This window comes from Takifugu rubripes, chromosome 9 (genome assembly GCF_901000725.2).
Source record: "Takifugu rubripes chromosome 9, fTakRub1.2, whole genome shotgun sequence".
In the NCBI taxonomy this organism is placed as follows: domain Eukaryota; kingdom Metazoa; phylum Chordata; class Actinopteri; order Tetraodontiformes; family Tetraodontidae; genus Takifugu; species Takifugu rubripes.
Window position 1 is genome coordinate 220633 of NC_042293.1, and position 18321 is coordinate 238953.

General features: G+C 40.7%; 1 protein-coding gene across 1 annotated transcript; it reads left to right on the top strand.

Annotated features, from left to right (window-relative positions):
• The first annotated feature begins 2799 nt into the window (after positions 1–2799).
• On the top strand, positions 2800–12848 carry LOC115250997 (myosin heavy chain, fast skeletal muscle-like). The gene is made up of 41 exons (XM_029841558.1): positions 2800–2895; positions 3048–3082; positions 3286–3507; positions 3586–3729; positions 3813–3969; positions 4057–4084; positions 4159–4264; positions 4352–4444; positions 4523–4586; positions 4658–4756; positions 4839–4942; positions 5059–5197; positions 5306–5424; positions 5625–5774; positions 5859–6029; positions 6136–6436; positions 6513–6583; positions 6663–6750; positions 6885–7002; positions 7082–7205; positions 7330–7466; positions 7549–7804; positions 7887–8129; positions 8228–8404; positions 8482–8627; positions 8788–8878; positions 8981–9370; positions 9462–9588; positions 9672–9790; positions 9868–10064; positions 10198–10381; positions 10475–10640; positions 10775–10899; positions 10989–11297; positions 11376–11579; positions 11671–11796; positions 11877–12047; positions 12127–12231; positions 12322–12417; positions 12499–12630; positions 12751–12848. Exons 3-41 carry the CDS (start codon positions 3301–3303, stop codon positions 12769–12771), a joined length of 5805 nt encoding a protein of 1934 aa, XP_029697418.1. The 5' UTR covers positions 2800–2895; positions 3048–3082; positions 3286–3300; the 3' UTR covers positions 12772–12848.
• Positions 12849–18321: the final 5473 nt, after the last annotated feature.

Below are 18321 nucleotides of genomic sequence, written 5' to 3' on the forward strand. Positions count from 1 at the left end.
AATAATCTCACAGGGTAGTAAGGTAAATATTGATTTTAGCATTTTTTGATGAGACACTGTTCAAAAATTGTTCTCACTATAAAATGATTAAAACAGAAGAAAACCCTTCAAGATTATCTCGTATAGGGTACCATTCGCACAAATAAATTTAGATTAGCAATTGGTGAATCTCAGCCTATACCAGCCTTATTTCAAAGTATTGGTACTCATAATAACTGGCGATACCAGTCACTGATACTCTAGAGAAAAAAAAAACACAAAACATCAACTTGTGTCAAGTCGTGCTCTTTGGCAGAAGATGGTGGTGCTGCAGTGTGACACCACGGTAAATCATTGGCTCATGCCCTGTTAAGACAAACACAGCACGCTGCACATACAAACATGGCTGCTCCCAAAAGAACCTTGAGCAGGACCAGGCTCATGTAGGGGAAACATCCTGCTGATGGCCGGCTGGGTAGAGAGGGAAGAGAAGGGGAGGACAGGTAGAGGATAGATTAGGTAGGAGAGGAGAGGAGAGGAGAGGAGAGGAGAGGAGAGGAGAGGAGAGGAGAGGAGAGGAGAGGAGAGGAGAGGAGAGGAGAGAGGAGAGGAGAGGGCTTGAAGGAAAGTGCATCTGGAAGATTGGGTACAATGAAAGCTGTTTGTGTATATTCATAAGAGTCTCACAAATCAAACACTAATATATATATATATATATAAATAAAAGCCTTTTGGTCTTGAGGGTAAATAATGTGTGAATAGTACCTGCTGTGCAAAATCAAAACTGTAATCCATCCTAATCTTCGTGGTTGCTGGTGGGTGGTCCCAAAAGACAACTGGGTGTCAGAACATGGCTCTCTACAGTCAGCAGTCATCTCATTTTACACACCCCTCTCTTTTTGGACAAGAGCAAGGTGATCTTGTTGCTTCGTAACTGCTTCCGACTTTCTCTCTTTTGGGAGATTTGCACTTCATACCAGCTGTCCGTTACTCTGTTGGCATTGCCAGCAGAGATCTGCGCATGGCCTACAACTTCTGATGGAGTCGAGCACTAAAAACTGGTTTGCAATGGCAGAAAGTGACTTCGAATGAACAATAATGTAATGTACATAACGTAGATAATTGGGACATTAATTAAATGCACCCGGTAAAAAACTGAAAAGTAGTCCTGCAAACTTTGTTGTCTTTGATCAAATAAGAAGTTCGGGGGTGCTATATATTCCTTGTTGGCTTTTTGTTGGATGTAGTCATCTCAGAAGTAACTACCGTACATCTGTTTAACTCAAGGTGTTCAATAACTCTTATAACCTGCCTTTTTCGGCTTGTCAAGAGTCCATTTATGTTGTATGTAAGCTCTGAAGTTTTGGGCTACACGACTGCTTCAAAGGGGAGAATTATCTTTTCTTCTGTAGCATTTGCAGTCAGTTATGGATCATCACAATTTCTCTGTCTTTGTCACCTTCAAATATTACCGTAGATATAGTTCCTCCCCTGCTCAAGGTCTTCATCTTCAGCTAGGGCAAACTGTAGAGTGGGGATTTTCTCCTGTGTAATGCAATCACTTGTCAATGTCTTGGGTTTCAACTTCAAGTTCAGGTTCAGAACCAGAAGAGAGATTGCGTCGGCATAACCAAAGCATCCGTCTTGTTAAAGAAGCACTGCTCAAGATTTGCGCTACAACAGCCACGATTTAGCTCTTATGCTATATGTTCTTCCTGATACATCTTCATTCAACGATGAAAACAGGCAGCTTCCAGATGTAGCAGTAAGGTTTACTAGCCTACTTTAAATGCTGGAGTGGTTGCTTAAGTAGCCATGTGATTCTATTTTAACATGCAGCTGATTGGGCAAAAACAAAAGGACAAAAACACTTAACCAAAGAAAGCCAGTATACTAATTTACTGTTGTATCACAGCACCCCCAACTAGGATCCAGACACCTACGGGAATTCCTTCAAAACAATGAAAATTTAAATACAAAGTTTATATCTTTAAGTCCTGTCTTGACCTTGCACTTGACTGACAATATGGTATAACAAGGACCTGTTAGAAAAACTAATTTGCATATGAATTAACTCACAGTTCACTGGCTTTGACAATGGTTACACACATTAGCTTATGTTACCCTCGAAATAATGTCTCTAAACTGCACAAATAAAAATACTTTCGTAAACATATGGAGATAATTAGACAAGATGGTGGCAGCGGCCAAAATATGAGCAAAAGTGATTTTTCTGCACTGAAAATAGATCTCAAACTAATATGTTACAAATAGATATCAAACAAAGCTCATCGTAGAAAAGTAAATTTGAACACACCGGCAAAATAAAAAGATAGAAAACCAATGCTCATTTAATGTTCAGTTGCATATTAAAAAAACAGGTATCTTGAGCTTTTTCGTGAATCCAAATTGTATTACAATTTTCACTGATTATTCAGTAAGAGGAATTGATTTACAACTCCCAGTAATTTTTATGAAGAGCACCTTTCATTTTACATAATTAAGCCTCATGAAATCAAAACTCATCAAACTTAATTTCCAGCGAATAAGTGAATCATTACACAAAAAAGTGTATTGTTGAATGAAAAACTGTGGCACAGTATAATGATAAAACATGCAGCATTGGTACGGAATCAAACATTCCTTTTAGGACATTATCAAGTTGAGTGATGCTTCAAAATAGCTTCCATCATAGATTATTGATCTGTTTAGGGTTCATGTCCAAGAGCAACTGGTATGAGGTGAAACCTTAAACATCACATGTATTGACTTACAACGTGTGTCTCCTTCTCACTGTCAGCCTTTCCTTATTTGGCACATACACTACATATAACTTGGCTGTGTCAGCAAAGCCCCTGTGAATATAAGGACCCCTTTGGAGACATCAGTGTGGAACAGGAGACCCGTGAGTTGGTGGTAAATATTGTTTAGTTGTTGTGTGTTTTTGTTTTTTCAAATTAGTTAAACCACTTAAATATCTTTCCAAATTCAACAAATCAAAATGTTCACATTTTTGAAATTTCTAACTGTTGAATTTTCTTTTCTTATCACATATATTCTTTTAACAGCCACAGAGAATACAATTCCCCATAGGAGCAGCAAGGTAAAGGCAACATAACAATTAATTGATTGATCCTTAAATAACTAAAAATGTGTCAAATTATTCTGATATTCTCAGTTCAGCAGTAATATTATACAGTATTAAGCTGGATTCCATTGCTAAAAAAAACCCCACACAAATTAGTCTAGTCATTATCTTAATTAACATAACTTAAGTCATTCAAATCCTCTGTAATTATCTAACAGACATAAGCCGCCACCATGAGTACAGATGCGGAGATGGCCATTTATGGCAAAGCTGCCATTTATCTCCGGAAACCAGAGAAGGAGAGAATTGAGGCTCAAAACAAACCTTTTGATGCCAAGAGTGCCTGCTACGTAACTGATACTAAAGAGCTGTACTTGAAGGGAACAATTCTCAAGAAAGATGGTGCTAAGGTCACGGTCAAAGTCCTGGGTACTGAGGAGGTGGGTATCATTTAAGTCCAGATGAATTAAGAGTAAACATAGTTAAAAATTGCTTCAAAAATACTGTCGCTCTTGCAGGAGAGGACAGTCAAAGAAGATGACGTCACTCCAATGAATCCTCCCAAATTTGACAAAATTGAGGACATGGCTATGATGACCCATCTCAATGAAGCCTCTGTGTTGTATAATCTCAAAGAGCGTTATGCAGCATGGATGATCTACGTAAGACACTGACTGATGGGATACCGGACGTTTGCTGAATGGTGAAGATGGACTAACAACTGATTATCTGTGGTTACTTTCAGACCTATTCTGGGTTGTTCTGTGCCACTGTGAATCCTTACAAATGGCTTCCTGTGTACGATTCTGAAGTTGTAAGTGCCTATAGAGGCAAGAAGCGTATGGAGGCTCCACCCCACATCTTCTCTGTTTCTGACAATGCATATCAAAACATGCTCACAGGTAAGCGATAGGAAAATAAATGAATAAAAAACAGGTTTTTGTATGTACATTAGCAAATATTTATAATTTTTTTGTTTTCTCTAACAGACAGGGAAAATCAGTCTGTCCTGATCACGTAAGTTATATTTGTTAAATTTGATCAAATACATACGTTCAATTGATTTTTAACAAATCTTTACATGCACCTAGTGGAGAATCTGGTGCTGGAAAGACTGTCAACACCAAGCGTGTCATTCAGTACTTTGCCACAATCGCTGTTGGTGGTGGAGAAAAGAAGAAGGAATCAAAGATGGGAGTATGTTACCTGAGCCAATGATAAATATGTATTTTGCCTGTCCTAAACACACACTAAGTCCTTTCACATCACTTCTAATGACTATAGGGCTCACTTGAGGATCAGATTATTGCTGCTAACCCCCTCTTGGAAGCTTATGGTAATGCCAAAACTGTGAGGAATGACAACTCGTCTCGTTTTGTAAGTAAGGAATGATTTTTATTTGTGTGAGTTTTCTTCCTTTTGTCCCCTTCATATTCATACTTTTTTCCTCAATAGGGTAAATTCATCCGAATTCATTTTGGCACAAGCGGCAAACTGTCTAGTGCTGATATTGAGACATGTGAGTAAGACTTAAGGTGATGCACACATTCCCATTTTGGCCAGGCTCTAACTGTTAAACCACTTTGACAGATCTGCTGGAGAAGTCTAGAGTGACGTTCCAGCTTCCCGATGAAAGAGGCTACCATATCTTCTACCAGATAATGACCAACCACAAACCTGAGCTGATTGGTAAATACTTCTTGTAATCTAGCAAGTTTTTTTTCTAACATTCAACAGACTACTGACTTTTTAACTTTGTTTTTTCTTCTAGAAATGTCACTTATCACGACCAACCCCTATGACTTCCCCATGTGTAGCCAGGGTCAGATCACTGTGGCCAGCATTGACGACAAAGTTGAGCTGGAAGCTACTGATGTGAGACTTATGAAGCTGAAAACTCAAAATGATCAGTTGTCTCTGGCATTGTTAAAAAAAAGAAATGAAAAACAGGACCATTTGGAATCTTAATATTTGCATTTCTGTTTGATTAGAATGCTATTGATATCCTGGGCTTCACTCATGAAGAAAAAATGAGCATCTACAAAATGACTGGTGCTGTGCTTCATCATGGTAACATGAAGTTCAAGCAGAAACAACGTGAGGAGCAGGCTGAGCCTGATGGCACAGAGGGTGAGTGTAAAGTAGAAAAAGTCTTTATTGGACTTGCAGCAACTGCAGCAAGGAAAGTCAAGGCCACATCCTCTATGCACTAACTACAAAGTGTGACATGATTTTCAGATGCTGACAAAGTTGCTTATTTGCTGGGCTTGAACTCTGCTGATATGCTGAAGGCTCTGTGCTATCCCAGGGTGAAAGTCGGAAATGAGTTTGTTACCAAGGGACAGACAGTCCCTCAGGTATGGGAGAGGAATTATGCACGTTTGAAATTGTTCACAGTCTGAGACAATGCAGCTAAGAATAAATGTTCCGGCTTTATCCTGTCTGTATGAGTAACTTTTGTGAGACATCAGCTAAGGAATAGAAGACACATATATTGATATTCATTTTTGCAAACCAGTAGTCCAGGTTTATTCACACCACATGTCTGCTTTTTCAGGTTAATAACTCAGTGCCTGCCTTGGCTAAATCTATCTATGAGAGGATGTTCTTGTGGATGGTCGTCCGTATCAACCAGATGTTGGACACTAAACAGCCAAGGCAGTTCTTCATTGGTGTCTTGGATATTGCTGGCTTTGAGATTTTTGATGTAAATCAAACAACAAACTGTTCACCTTCAGTCTTTCAATAGCCTTGGTGTCAGGCATTATACTGAACAACTGTATCCTTACAGTACAACAGCATGGAGCAGCTGTGTATCAACTTTACCAATGAAAAACTGCAACAGTTCTTCAATCACCACATGTTTGTCCTGGAACAAGAAGAATACAAGAAGGAGGGTATTCACTGGGAGTTCATTGACTTTGGTATGGACTTGGCTGCCTGCATTGAGCTGATTGAGAAGGTATTATTCTAGTTGTATCTTGAGACCCTTTTATATCTCTGTATTTCTTGGTTTGGCTACAGTTGAATATGTAACTTACATCCGTGTATTTGCACACCTTTTCTAGCCTATGGGCATCTTCTCCATCCTTGAAGAGGAGTGCATGTTCCCCAAGGCCACAGACACATCCTTTAAGAACAAGCTGTATGATCAGCATCTGGGCAAAAACAAAGCTTTTGAAAAGCCAAAGCCAGCCAAGGGAAAGGCTGAGGCCCACTTCTCCCTGGTGCACTATGCTGGTACTGTGGACTACAATATCAGTGGCTGGCTGGACAAGAACAAGGATCCACTGAATGAGTCTGTTGTGCAGCTGTATCAGAAGTCTTCAGTTAAGCTGCTCTCTACCCTGTATCCTCCTGTTGTGGATGGTAGGACTTTTACTTCAGTAAATTCAACCGCAATGGGTCTAAATCAGCCAAACATATGAACTTAAATTATCTACAGAGCCTGCTGGTGGCAAGAAGGGAGGCAAGAAGAAGGGTGGCTCTATGCAGACTGTGTCTTCACAATTTAGGGTAAGATTACATCATTTGTTTCTTCTTGAAAGTAACTCAAGTATCTCAGTAATAATATATAACCATTTTGGCCCCACAGGAGAACTTGGGCAAGCTCATGACCAACTTGAGGAGCACCCATCCTCACTTTGTGCGTTGCTTGATTCCCAACGAGTCAAAAACTCCAGGTATAAAAACCACACCACAATCACAACAGAATGTTTGCGGTCAGGTTTTGTTTACATTGGATCTCTCAATGTTGTGCTACTTTCACAACAGTGAAATTTTTATTTCAAATAATAAACATTTTCTCTTTTAACAGGTTTGATGGAGAACTTCCTTGTCATCCATCAGCTCAGGTGTAATGGTGTGCTGGAGGGTATCAGAATCTGCAGGAAAGGTTTCCCAAGCAGAATCCTCTATGCTGATTTCAAGCAGAGGTATTCGGTCCAAAAAAGAAGCATTTTAAATGCAATATGTACAAATTTATCATGAAGACTTCTGACTGTCTCCATAAAGATACAAGGTCTTGAATGCCAGTGTCATCCCTGAGGGTCAGTTCATTGATAACAAGAAGGCTTCAGAGAAGCTTCTTGGATCAATTGATGTTGATCACGACCAGTACAGGTTCGGCCATACCAAGGTAATACGATGTACCCTAGTGCCGGATATGATATATAAAACTTGGGAAATAGTTTAAACAATTGAGAAAATGTGAAAAAATGCCTGATGTATCATTAAAAATATGAATGACCTCTGTTTCTCAGGTGTTTTTCAAGGCTGGTCTTCTGGGTACACTTGAGGAGATGAGAGATGACAAACTGGCAGCTCTGGTCACCATGACTCAGGCTCTCTGCCGTGGTTATCTCATGAGAAAAGAATTTGTGAAGATGACTGCAAGGAGGCACGTAGAAAGCAGATGTATTTAGGTGCACGTCAATTTTGTAAGTGTCAATAAATTAATGGCACACTCTTCTTATCGACAGGGATGCCATATATACCATTCAATACAACGTCCGCTCATTCATGAATGTGAAAAACTGGCCATGGATGCACGTGTACTATAAGATCAAGCCTCTCCTGAAGAGTGCAGAAACTGAAAAGGAGTTAGCTCAGATGAAGGAGAACTATGAGAAGATGCAGACAGACTTGGCTGCTGCCCTGGCCAAGAAGAAGGAACTAGAGGAGAAGATGGTGTCCCTTTTGCAGGAGAAGAATGATCTCCAGCTGCAAGTGGCATCAGTAAGTGCAGAGTCAGAAACTGAGTTTCTTAGGGGATTCATTGATGTTGTCCTAACTTCAGTTATCATTGAAAAAAAAATAGGAGTCAGAGAATCTGTCTGATGCTGAGGAAAGATGTGAAGGTCTTATCAAGAGCAAGATTCAACTGGAGGCAAAGCTGAAGGAGACCACTGAGAGACTAGAGGATGAAGAAGAAATCAATGCTGAGCTGACTGCCAAGAAGAGAAAGCTGGAGGACGAATGCTCTGAGCTGAAGAAGGATATTGATGACTTGGAACTCACCTTGGCCAAAGTGGAGAAGGAGAAACATGCCACTGAAAATAAGGTTTGTGCCGAGTATTCGGCATACTGCCTACCATATGGCTTTCAATGTGAAGACTACTGTAGAGAATAACGACACACACACCTTACTTTTGAAATTAGGTGAAAAACTTGACTGAGGAAATGGCTTCTCAAGATGAGAGCATTGCTAAGTTGACCAAGGAGAAGAAAGCTCTTCAGGAGGCTCATCAGCAGACTCTTGATGATCTGCAAGCTGAGGAAGACAAGGTTAATACTCTGACCAAGGCCAAGACCAAACTTGAGCAGCAAGTGGATGATGTAAGTTTCCAAGGACATACAAATCAACAAATACTGTATCTTTATTGAGATAATAATGAAGTCATATTGATGCTCAGCTTGAAGGCTCTTTGGAACAAGAAAAGAAGCTGCGCATGGATCTTGAGAGAGCCAAAAGAAAGCTTGAGGGTGATCTGAAACTGGCTCAGGAGTCCATAATGGATCTGGAGAATGACAAGCAGCAGTCTGACGAGAAAATGAAAAAGTATAGTAGCCCCCCTAAATATAAACAATAACCAGTCCATTTGTTGGAATGGGAACTGTATTAAGACACACAGTCATACAATAGCCAAGTATGTATGTATGTATGTATGTATGTACATACATGTTCAAATGATAGATTTTGTCCTCTTTTACCCTCTCAGGAAGGACTTTGAAATCAGTCAGCTTCTCAGCAAAATTGAAGATGAGCAGTCCCTGGGTGCTCAGCTCCAAAAGAAGATCAAGGAACTTCAGGTAACAACATGTACTGTTGTTACCATGTCGAAAAGATAGCTGTTTTCATTTTATAAAGTAAGAGTATTCCTTCAAATAACAAGCCACCTTTACTACCAACAGGCCCGTATTGAGGAACTGGAGGAAGAGATTGAGGCTGAGCGCGCTGCCCGTGCTAAGGTTGAGAAGCAGAGAGCTGACCTTTCCAGAGAACTTGAAGAAATCAGTGAAAGGCTGGAGGAAGCTGGTGGAGCCACTGCTGCTCAGATTGAGATGAACAAGAAGCGTGAAGCCGAGTTCCAGAAGCTGCGTCGTGACCTGGAGGAGTCCACTCTTCAGCATGAGGCCACTGCAGCTGCTCTTCGCAAGAAGCAGGCTGACAGCGTTGCTGAGCTGGGAGAGCAGATCGACAACCTCCAGAGAGTCAAGCAGAAGCTTGAGAAAGAAAAGAGCGAATACAAGATGGAGATCGATGACCTGTCTAGCAACATGGAGGCTGTCGCTAAAGCCAAGGTATGAAACCTGTTTATGTGTTAACTTGTAAATGTGTCAAAATACGTACTGAAATTTGACTGTTGTTATCGACCTCTCCTTTCCTTCTTAGGGAAACCTGGAAAAGATGTGCCGTACTCTTGAGGACCAACTCAGTGAACTGAAGACCAAGAATGATGAAAATGTCCGCCAGATCAATGATCTGGGTGCCCAAAAAGCACGTCTCCTGACAGAAAATGGTATTTATGAGTTTGCACAAAATGATCGATTGTTGATCCTTTAAAGAACTGACAACCATTCATGCGATATGACATTCCATCAGGTGAGTTTGGCCGTCAGATTGAGGAGAAAGAAGCTCTCGTCTCACAACTGACCAGAGGAAAACAGGCCTTCACGCAGCAAATTGATGAGCTGAAGAGACAGATTGAAGAGGAGGTCAAGGTTAGTAAAGCTCAGTGTGTGTAAATTCCATTCACGGATTAGAGCTTTTGTACATGGGTTTTATTTTCTTACACCAGGCCAAGAATGCTCTTGCCCATGGGCTGCAATCAGCCCGCCATGACTGTGATCTGCTGAGGGAGCAGTTTGAAGAGGAGCAGGAGGCCAAGGCTGAGCTGCAGCGTGGAATGTCCAAGGCTAACAGTGAGGTGGCTCAGTGGAGAACCAAGTATGAAACTGATGCTATCCAGCGCACTGAGGAGCTTGAAGAAGCCAAGTGAGTAACATTCAAATAACGAATTGATAAAGAGGGGGCACACTGATACCCATGCTTAAGAGGAAATACGGTGGCAAGTGGAGCACACCCGAGATGTAGACTTTTATAACTCAAAATGATAAACTATTAACAGGAAGAAGCTGGCCCAACGTCTTCAAGAGGCTGAGGAACAGATTGAAGCAGTGAATTCCAAGTGTGCTTCACTTGAGAAAACCAAACAAAGGCTCCAGAGTGAGGTTGAAGACCTCATGATTGATGTGGAGAGGGCCAATGGACTGGCTGCCAACCTGGACAAGAAGCAGAGAAACTTTGACAAGGTTTCAACATCTTTGATGTGCTATGTGAAGATTGAAGGCTAACGTTCTTTAGATTTTATTAAACCAAGTCAAAAAACTGTGTCTGTTACTCAGGTCTTAGCAGAATGGAAACAGAAGTATGAGGAAGGTCAGGCTGAGCTTGAGGGAGCTCAGAAGGAGGCACGTTCTCTTGGAACTGAGCTCTTCAAAATGAAGAACTCTTATGAGGAAGCTTTGGATCAGCTGGAGACCATGAAGCGTGAAAACAAGAATCTCCAGCGTAAGTGCTGACCACACCATGTTGATCATTTGCCATGTGCTAAAAACAATTGTATATCTTTGGTATATATATCTGTCCTAAAGTATACTCTGAAATAGAAGTTTGAAGACAAATGCACACGTGTGTCTTTGTAGAGGAGATCTCAGATCTAACCGAACAAATTGGTGAGACTGGCAAGAGCATCCACGAGCTGGAGAAAGCCAAAAAGCAGGTGGAGACAGAGAAGGCTGAGATCCAGACAGCTCTTGAGGAGGCAGAGGTACTTTTAGAAATCACTTTTGACAAATTTAAAGCTCCCTTAAGAATACATATTTGGAGACAATCTTTAATGAACACTTGAATTTTTAGGGAACTTTGGAACACGAAGAGTCCAAGATCCTTCGCGTCCAACTGGAGCTCAACCAGATTAAGGGTGAGATAGACAGGAAGCTGGCGGAGAAAGATGAGGAAATTGAGCAGATCAAAAGGAACAGCCAGAGGGTGACTGACTCCATGCAGAGCACTCTGGATTCTGAGGTCAGGAGCAGGAACGATGCCCTGAGAATCAAGAAGAAGATGGAAGGAGACTTGAATGAAATGGAGATTCAGTTGAGCCATGCTAATCGTCAGGCTTCTGAGTCCCAGAAGCAACTGAGAAATGTGCAGGCACAGCTCAAGGTATGTTAGCACGCACTGCTGGATCATCTGTCCTAATTTGGAATCAACATTAATATTTGAGCAACATTTTGTCACCAGGATGCACAACTACACCTTGATGATGCCGTCAGAGCTCAGGAAGACCTCAAGGAACAGGCTGCAATGGTGGACCGCAGAAATGGTCTAATGATTGCTGAAATCGAGGAGCTTAGAGCTGCACTGGAACAGACGGAAAGAAGCCGTAAAGTTGCTGAGCAGGAGCTGGTGGATGCCAGTGAGCGTGTTGGACTTCTGCACTCTCAGGTGAAAAGGCACCTCCTTTCATCTTTCTATCGAACCTGTAATGAAAATGGAGATGCTAAAATATCATTCGTGGATTTCTTTTTCACTGTAGAACACCAGCCTCATGAACACCAAGAAGAAGCTCGAGTCTGATCTGGTTCAGATCCAGAGTGAAGTGGATGACACGGTTCAGGAAGCCAGGAATGCAGAGGAGAAGGCCAAGAAAGCAATTACTGACGTAAGTTTAATTAGTTTTTGATGTGTTGTGTTTGCAGCTATACGTTTCAAGATATTATGAGCTCCTTCTACATTCTCCAGGCTGCCATGATGGCTGAGGAACTGAAAAAGGAGCAGGACACCAGTGCACATCTGGAGCGAATGAAGAAGAATCTGGAAGTTGCTGTTAAAGATCTGCAGCACCGATTGGATGAGGCTGAGAACCTTGCCATGAAGGGTGGCAAAAAGCAACTCCAAAAGCTCGAGTCAAGGGTAAATACGGAATAAAAGTGTGGAATGTGAATTTGGATGCATATGAAATTGTCCATAACATTCTGCTGCTTTCATAAAGGTACGAGAGCTGGAGACCGAGGTTGAGACTGAGCAGAGACGTGGGGTTGATGCTGTTAAGGGTGTCCGCAAATATGAGAGGAGAGTGAAAGAGCTCACCTACCAGGTAGTCTAATGTTCCAAACATTAATATCAAAAATCTAATGTTTGCAGCCTCTGTGAAGAGTCATGTATGGTTTTAATTTTTTTCTCGAAGACTGAGGAGGACAAGAAAAATGTTACCAGACTGCAAGATCTGGTGGACAAATTGCAGCTCAAGGTGAAGGCCTACAAGAGGCACTCTGAGGAGGCGGTAAGGACCAGTATGCTTTTGAAATATTTTCATTTATGCTATTTGTGTCTGTTGTTTCATGATTTACATGTGGTATTTCAGGAGGAGCAAGCTAATGTTCACTTGTCCAAGTGCCGGAAGCTTCAGCATGAGTTGGAGGAGGCTGAGGAGCGTGCTGACATTGCAGAGTCCCAGGTCAACAAGCTCAGAGCCAAAAGCCGTGACTCTGGAAAGGTAAATAACATCTGGCCTTTAATTTACTTCCAAGCTTTGTTTACAGATCTGTTGATCCCTTTACCTGTATACACATGTGTAAACTCATGAATAAGTTACTGATGTACCTTTATTTCACAGGGAAAAGATGCAGCTGAGTAACAAGATCCAGCCTCTGGTTGTTTGTAGTCATATAATATGATGTAAAATAAACCATAATAAACATTTTTGCTCTTGACTTTCTCCGTGTCATTTTGATTTAACTTCTTTTGCAATCCACTAATGTAGTTCACAGATGCAAAGTAAAGCGATTTATAGGGGATCATCACCTGTTGCACCAGTTTACTTACTAAAAAGTTTGTCAGTGGATTTTAATATTCCTCTTCAAATATACAAAAAAAAGTTCAAAAGAACAGAAATATTATTCAAAGATAAGAATAACCTACTGCCAAAACATATCCAGGGAATGTTCACAGACTGAACTTTAAAAATACAAGTTTAAATCAACATTGGCATATTGAGCTGTGGGAAGACTGTCAAACAATTTGCAGATATTTAATGTTTAAACATCCATCAGTCCTTCCTCTTGTGTTCGTTTTCTGTTACCATCTCTGATGTTAACAGGTCAGTTTTGGCCCGTGTCTTAAATCAGCTGTAAAATACACTAAAAACAATTAGCTATCATCCAATTTGTTTCTCATCTCTTGGTTACCTTGTTAGGCTTCCATATCCATGAAAATATTGGTTTTAATATTTTTCTGGAAAGTGGAAAGTGCATTTTTCTGGTCCTTTTTTTTGTCAGTATACCCCTCGATTTCAATTTAAAAAAATGGTAAAATGAACCTCAACAGAATCATATAAATAAATAAATAAAAGGTTGTTGTGTTACCTGACTATTACTAAGTGCTATTAGAACACATCTCTTAAATAAATTTGTTTTATTTATTTTTTCATTTTAATATTATTAACTATAGTAACATCTATGGTGTTACGGGTCAATTTCGACCCATATATATTTACTTCAAGAAAAAGGCAAAAAAGTATTTATTTCAGCAATAGAACTTTAATATAAACACAAAATGAAAAGCAGAACAGGTCATAACACAAAATATAGATTTGCAAGGTCAAACAAACAACAACCAATCCAGCAAATCAAACCAAAATACCAAATCAGAGTAAAAGTCTCTGTGTGCAAGAACATGCATGTGTATGTGCGTGTGTTTAGATGCATGTGTGGCAAAAAGTGACACTTTTAGTGTGTTCTTTGCAGAGATATTTCTTGCACTTGAAGCACAATACGTTTGTCTTTCTGTCCTTACTGCTTGGGCAGACTTGACACCTCTTTCTTTTAGAATCAGGTTGCCTGAGTGGGGTTGTGGCTGTGGCTGTTCTGGTTGGTGTTGAGGCAGGGCTGGCTGAGGAGGATGCTGTTGCGGATGCTCTTTGTGTTGCTGATGGCGTGGACGGAGTGCAAGGTGCGCTCTGTAGTGGTCTGACCAAGGCGGCAGCGTCTGGTTCTCTGGGCACCTGTTCCCTTCGCTCAATGTGTGGCTTGACAAGTGAATTTCCCAGCTCCTCAAGAAACATTCTCCGCTTGGCTTTTTTGGTTGAGTTCCACCCTTGGTGGATGTGGGTCCACAACACAAATGTGTTACACGCAGACACATCAAGGATGTTGTAAAACACAACCATTGGCCATCTCCTGGTCATTCGCTGGCAAGTATAGGTGGCAGTCATCTTGTCCAGGTTGTCCACTCCTCCTTTGTTTTTGTTGTAGTCGAAGATGATTGTGGGCTTTTTTGTCACTTCCTGATGACACAGCTGCATCTTTGTGAAGAGTCGACATAAGTATCATATTCCGTTTTCTTTTTGGACAATATGAGACAACAGTGGTGGTGTCTGTAAAAGCAAACTTTGAGGAAAGTGGAGCCCTGTCCTTCACCTGCAAGATTTCAGCAGGTAGCTCAGGTTTCTTTTTCTTCACTGTGCCCACCATGGTAAGTTTCCTCCTGAGAAGTTCTTGTCCAAGGTCATAGCTGGTAAAAAATTTGTCACAAGTGATATTGTGACCCTGCAGTCCAGCAGTCATATCGAGGACCAGTTCATCCACTGTCACCTCTGGCCCTGGGTTGAACATCAGTGGAAGGAGCTGCGTCCATCTCTCCCAGACATCCCTGATGGGGGCAAGCTTGTCAGATCTTGCTCTGGTATCTCTGTTGTCAAATCTGAGGACTCCTGATATCATGCGAATGGTCTAAAGTGACATTGTTGCGCGGAAAATATTTCTGCCTGTCACAGTTGTTTGTTTTGTTTTTGTGCAGGTATACTGGAAAACAAGGCAAAATGAGAATCCCCTAAAGCTCACATGATTGGGAGCTGGCTGACAGTGCACTTATGATTTAAGTTTTGGTTCTAATTATTGCTTTATAATCTTACTTTTATAACTGGGTCGAAAACAACCCGAACAACACAAAGGTCATAATTTCAACCAGACCATTTTATAATTTAGTGAAAACATTTTTTTTTGTTGAAATAGAGGTTCTTGACAAAGTCAAAAAGCCTTGACGCAATAAACTAATTTACATGTTTTTTAATGCATTTCAAACTTGAAAACGGGTCGGTGCCGACCCGAACACCAGAGGAAGGTTAAAAAAAAACTGCAAACAGATTTCTAAACTGATATATAGTGGAGGTAGTGTGTTAGATTTATGTGCATATTTATGTAATTTGCATATTATGCAAAGCTGAACCAAAAAAAGTAACACAATTGCAACCAATAATTATTTTTGCATATATATTTTCCACAAATTTGCATGTATATTTTTCTGTATTTAGAATAGTTGTAAAAGTATAAATGAGTATCAATTTTATGATAATTTAATGTACTGACAATAATCTCACAGGGTAGTAAGGTAAATATTGATTTTAGCATTTTTTGATGAGACACTGTTCAAAAATTGTTCTCACTATAAAATGATTAAAACAGAAGAAAACCCTTCAAGATGATCTTGTATAGCAGGGGTGGGGAACCTTTTTCATATCGAGGGCCATTTCAATTTTTATAAAGTCCTCCGAGGGCCATACTATTATGAACACATACCTAGGGATGCAAAAAAAAAGACAAAAAAAGTCTATAACCACTGTGTTACTAAGTCTCATGATTGCTGCATTTGAGTTTGAATTATTTATTTAGCACACATGGATATAAAATCACCAAAAAAATAGAATAAAATGACAAACAAGTAAAATATGTTTTCATGATCATACAAAACAATAAAAAAAGAGGTGCAGAGTTGAGGCAAGAGAACCCTAAGGGCCTGTTCGAGGCCTCTACTCACAAAAACTGCAATACAACAAGATAATCAAGAAAATAAATGAAAAGAAAGAAAGATAAAGACAATAATAATAACAACTAGAAAGCACTCGGAGAGCACAGACCTCCGCCAAGCGCAACAATTCCTGGCATATTGTGATTTCCACCATAAATATTAGTCCCACATATACTTTGACTACATATTTAGATTCCTTGACCATAAAAACATACCGTTAGCCACTGGAATCATAACAATATATGTCTTAGTTCAATAGTTATTCACGAAAAAAAATTCACGCTTTGAAACAATTTTACGTTGTCCGGCGCGAGCGCCTCAGCGGCGGCTACGAGGCACGTTCACGAACTCTCCTTCGGCGTGAGGTTTCAGCTTCGTGGCTATTAATTCACTCACCACAAAACTTGCACGCGTAATATTCTCTCTGTCGGTACATGGTCGTGTGAAAGCTGCTTGTTGAGCCTCCAAACTCCGGCGAAGAGCGTTAATTTTATCCAAACTCATCTGTCCTTTCAACTCGTCGAGTTTAGCGTGTTTCGCTATGCATTTTTCGTCCGTGTCTATCAGTCCAGCCCACTAAGTAGATCACATGCTGTGTTCACTGACCCTGACCTTGACTCGGACATAACATAACCGTCTGTTTTATCTCAGAAAACGGGAAAATATTTCCTCTTGTTACGAAAGAAATTTCAGGATACGAAAGGCAAAAATACGCTACCGCTGCTACTCGCAGCTCGCGGAGTTTAGCGAACTGTATAAGTGCACATATAAAATATAAAAATCTTATTGCGTTGCGGGCCGGTAGAAATGGTCTCGTATGCCGTATACGGCCGGGAGGCCGGGGTTCTCCACCCCTGTTTTATAGGGTACCATTCGCACAAATAAATTTAGATTAGCAATTGGTGAATCTCAGCCTATACCAGCCTTATTTCAAAGTATTGGTACTCATAATAACTGGCGATACCAGTCACTGATACTCTAGAGAAAAAAAAAACACAAAACATCAACTTGTGTCAAGTCGTGCTCTTTGGCAGAAGATGGTGGTGCTGCAGTGTGACACCATGGTAAATCATTGGCTCATGCCCTTTTAAGACAAACACAGCACGCTGCACATACAAACATGGCTGCTCCCAAAAGAACCTTGAGCAGGACCAGGCTCATGTAGGGGAAACATCCTGCTGATGGCCGGCTGGGTAGAGAGGGAAGAGAAGGGGAGGACAGGTAGAGGATAGATTAGGTAGGAGAGGAGAGGAGAGGAGAGGAGAGAGGAGAGGAGAGGAGAGGAGAGGAGAGGAGAGGAGAGGAGAGGAGAGGAGAGGAGGGGGGAGAGGAGAGGAGAGGAGAGGAGAGGGCTTGAAGGAAAGTGCATCTGGAAGATTGGGTACAATGAAAGCTGTTTGTGTATATTCATAAGAGTCTCACAAATCAAACACTAATATATATATATATATATAAATAAAAGCCTTTTGGTCTTGAGGGTAAATAATGTGTGAATAGTACCTGCTGTGCAAAATCAAAACTGTAATCCATCCTAATCTTGGTTGCTGGTGGGTGGTTCCAAAAGACAACTGGGTGTCAGAACATGGCTCTCTACAGTCAGCAGTCATCTCATTTTACACACCCCTCTCTTTTTGGACAAGAGCAAGGTGATCTTGTTGCTTCGTAACCGCTTCCGACCTTCTCTCTTCTGGGAGATTTGCACTTCATACCAGCTGTCCGTTAGATCTGCGCATGGCCTACAACTTCTGATGGAGTCGAGCACTAAAAACTGGTTTGCAATGGCAGAAAGTGACTTCGAATGAACAATAATGTAATGTACATAACGTAGATAATTGGGACATTAATGAAATGCACCCGGTAAAAAACTGAAAAGTAGTCCTGCAAACTTTGTTGTCTTTGATCAAATAAGAAGTTCGGGGGTGCTATATATTCCTTGTTGGCTTTTTGTTGGATGTAGTCATCTCAGAAGTAACTACCGTACATCTGTTTAACTCAAGGTGTTCAATAACTCTTATAACCTGCCTTTTTCGGCTTGTCAAGAGTCCATTTATGTTGTATGTAAGCTCTGAAGTTTTGGGCTACACGACTGCTTCAAAGGGGAGAATTATCTTTTCTTCTGTAGCATTTGCAGTCAGTTATGGATCATAGCAGTAAGGTTTACTACCCTACTTTAAATGCTGGAGTGGTTGCTTAAGTAGCCATGTGATTCTTTTTAAACATGCAGCTGATTGGGCAAAAACACTTAACCAAAGAAAGCCAGTATACTAGGACCCAGACACCTACGGGAATTCCTTCAAAACAATGAAAATTTAAATACAAAGTTTATCTTTAAGTCCTGTCTTGACCTTGCACTTGACTGACAATATGGTATAACAAGGACCTG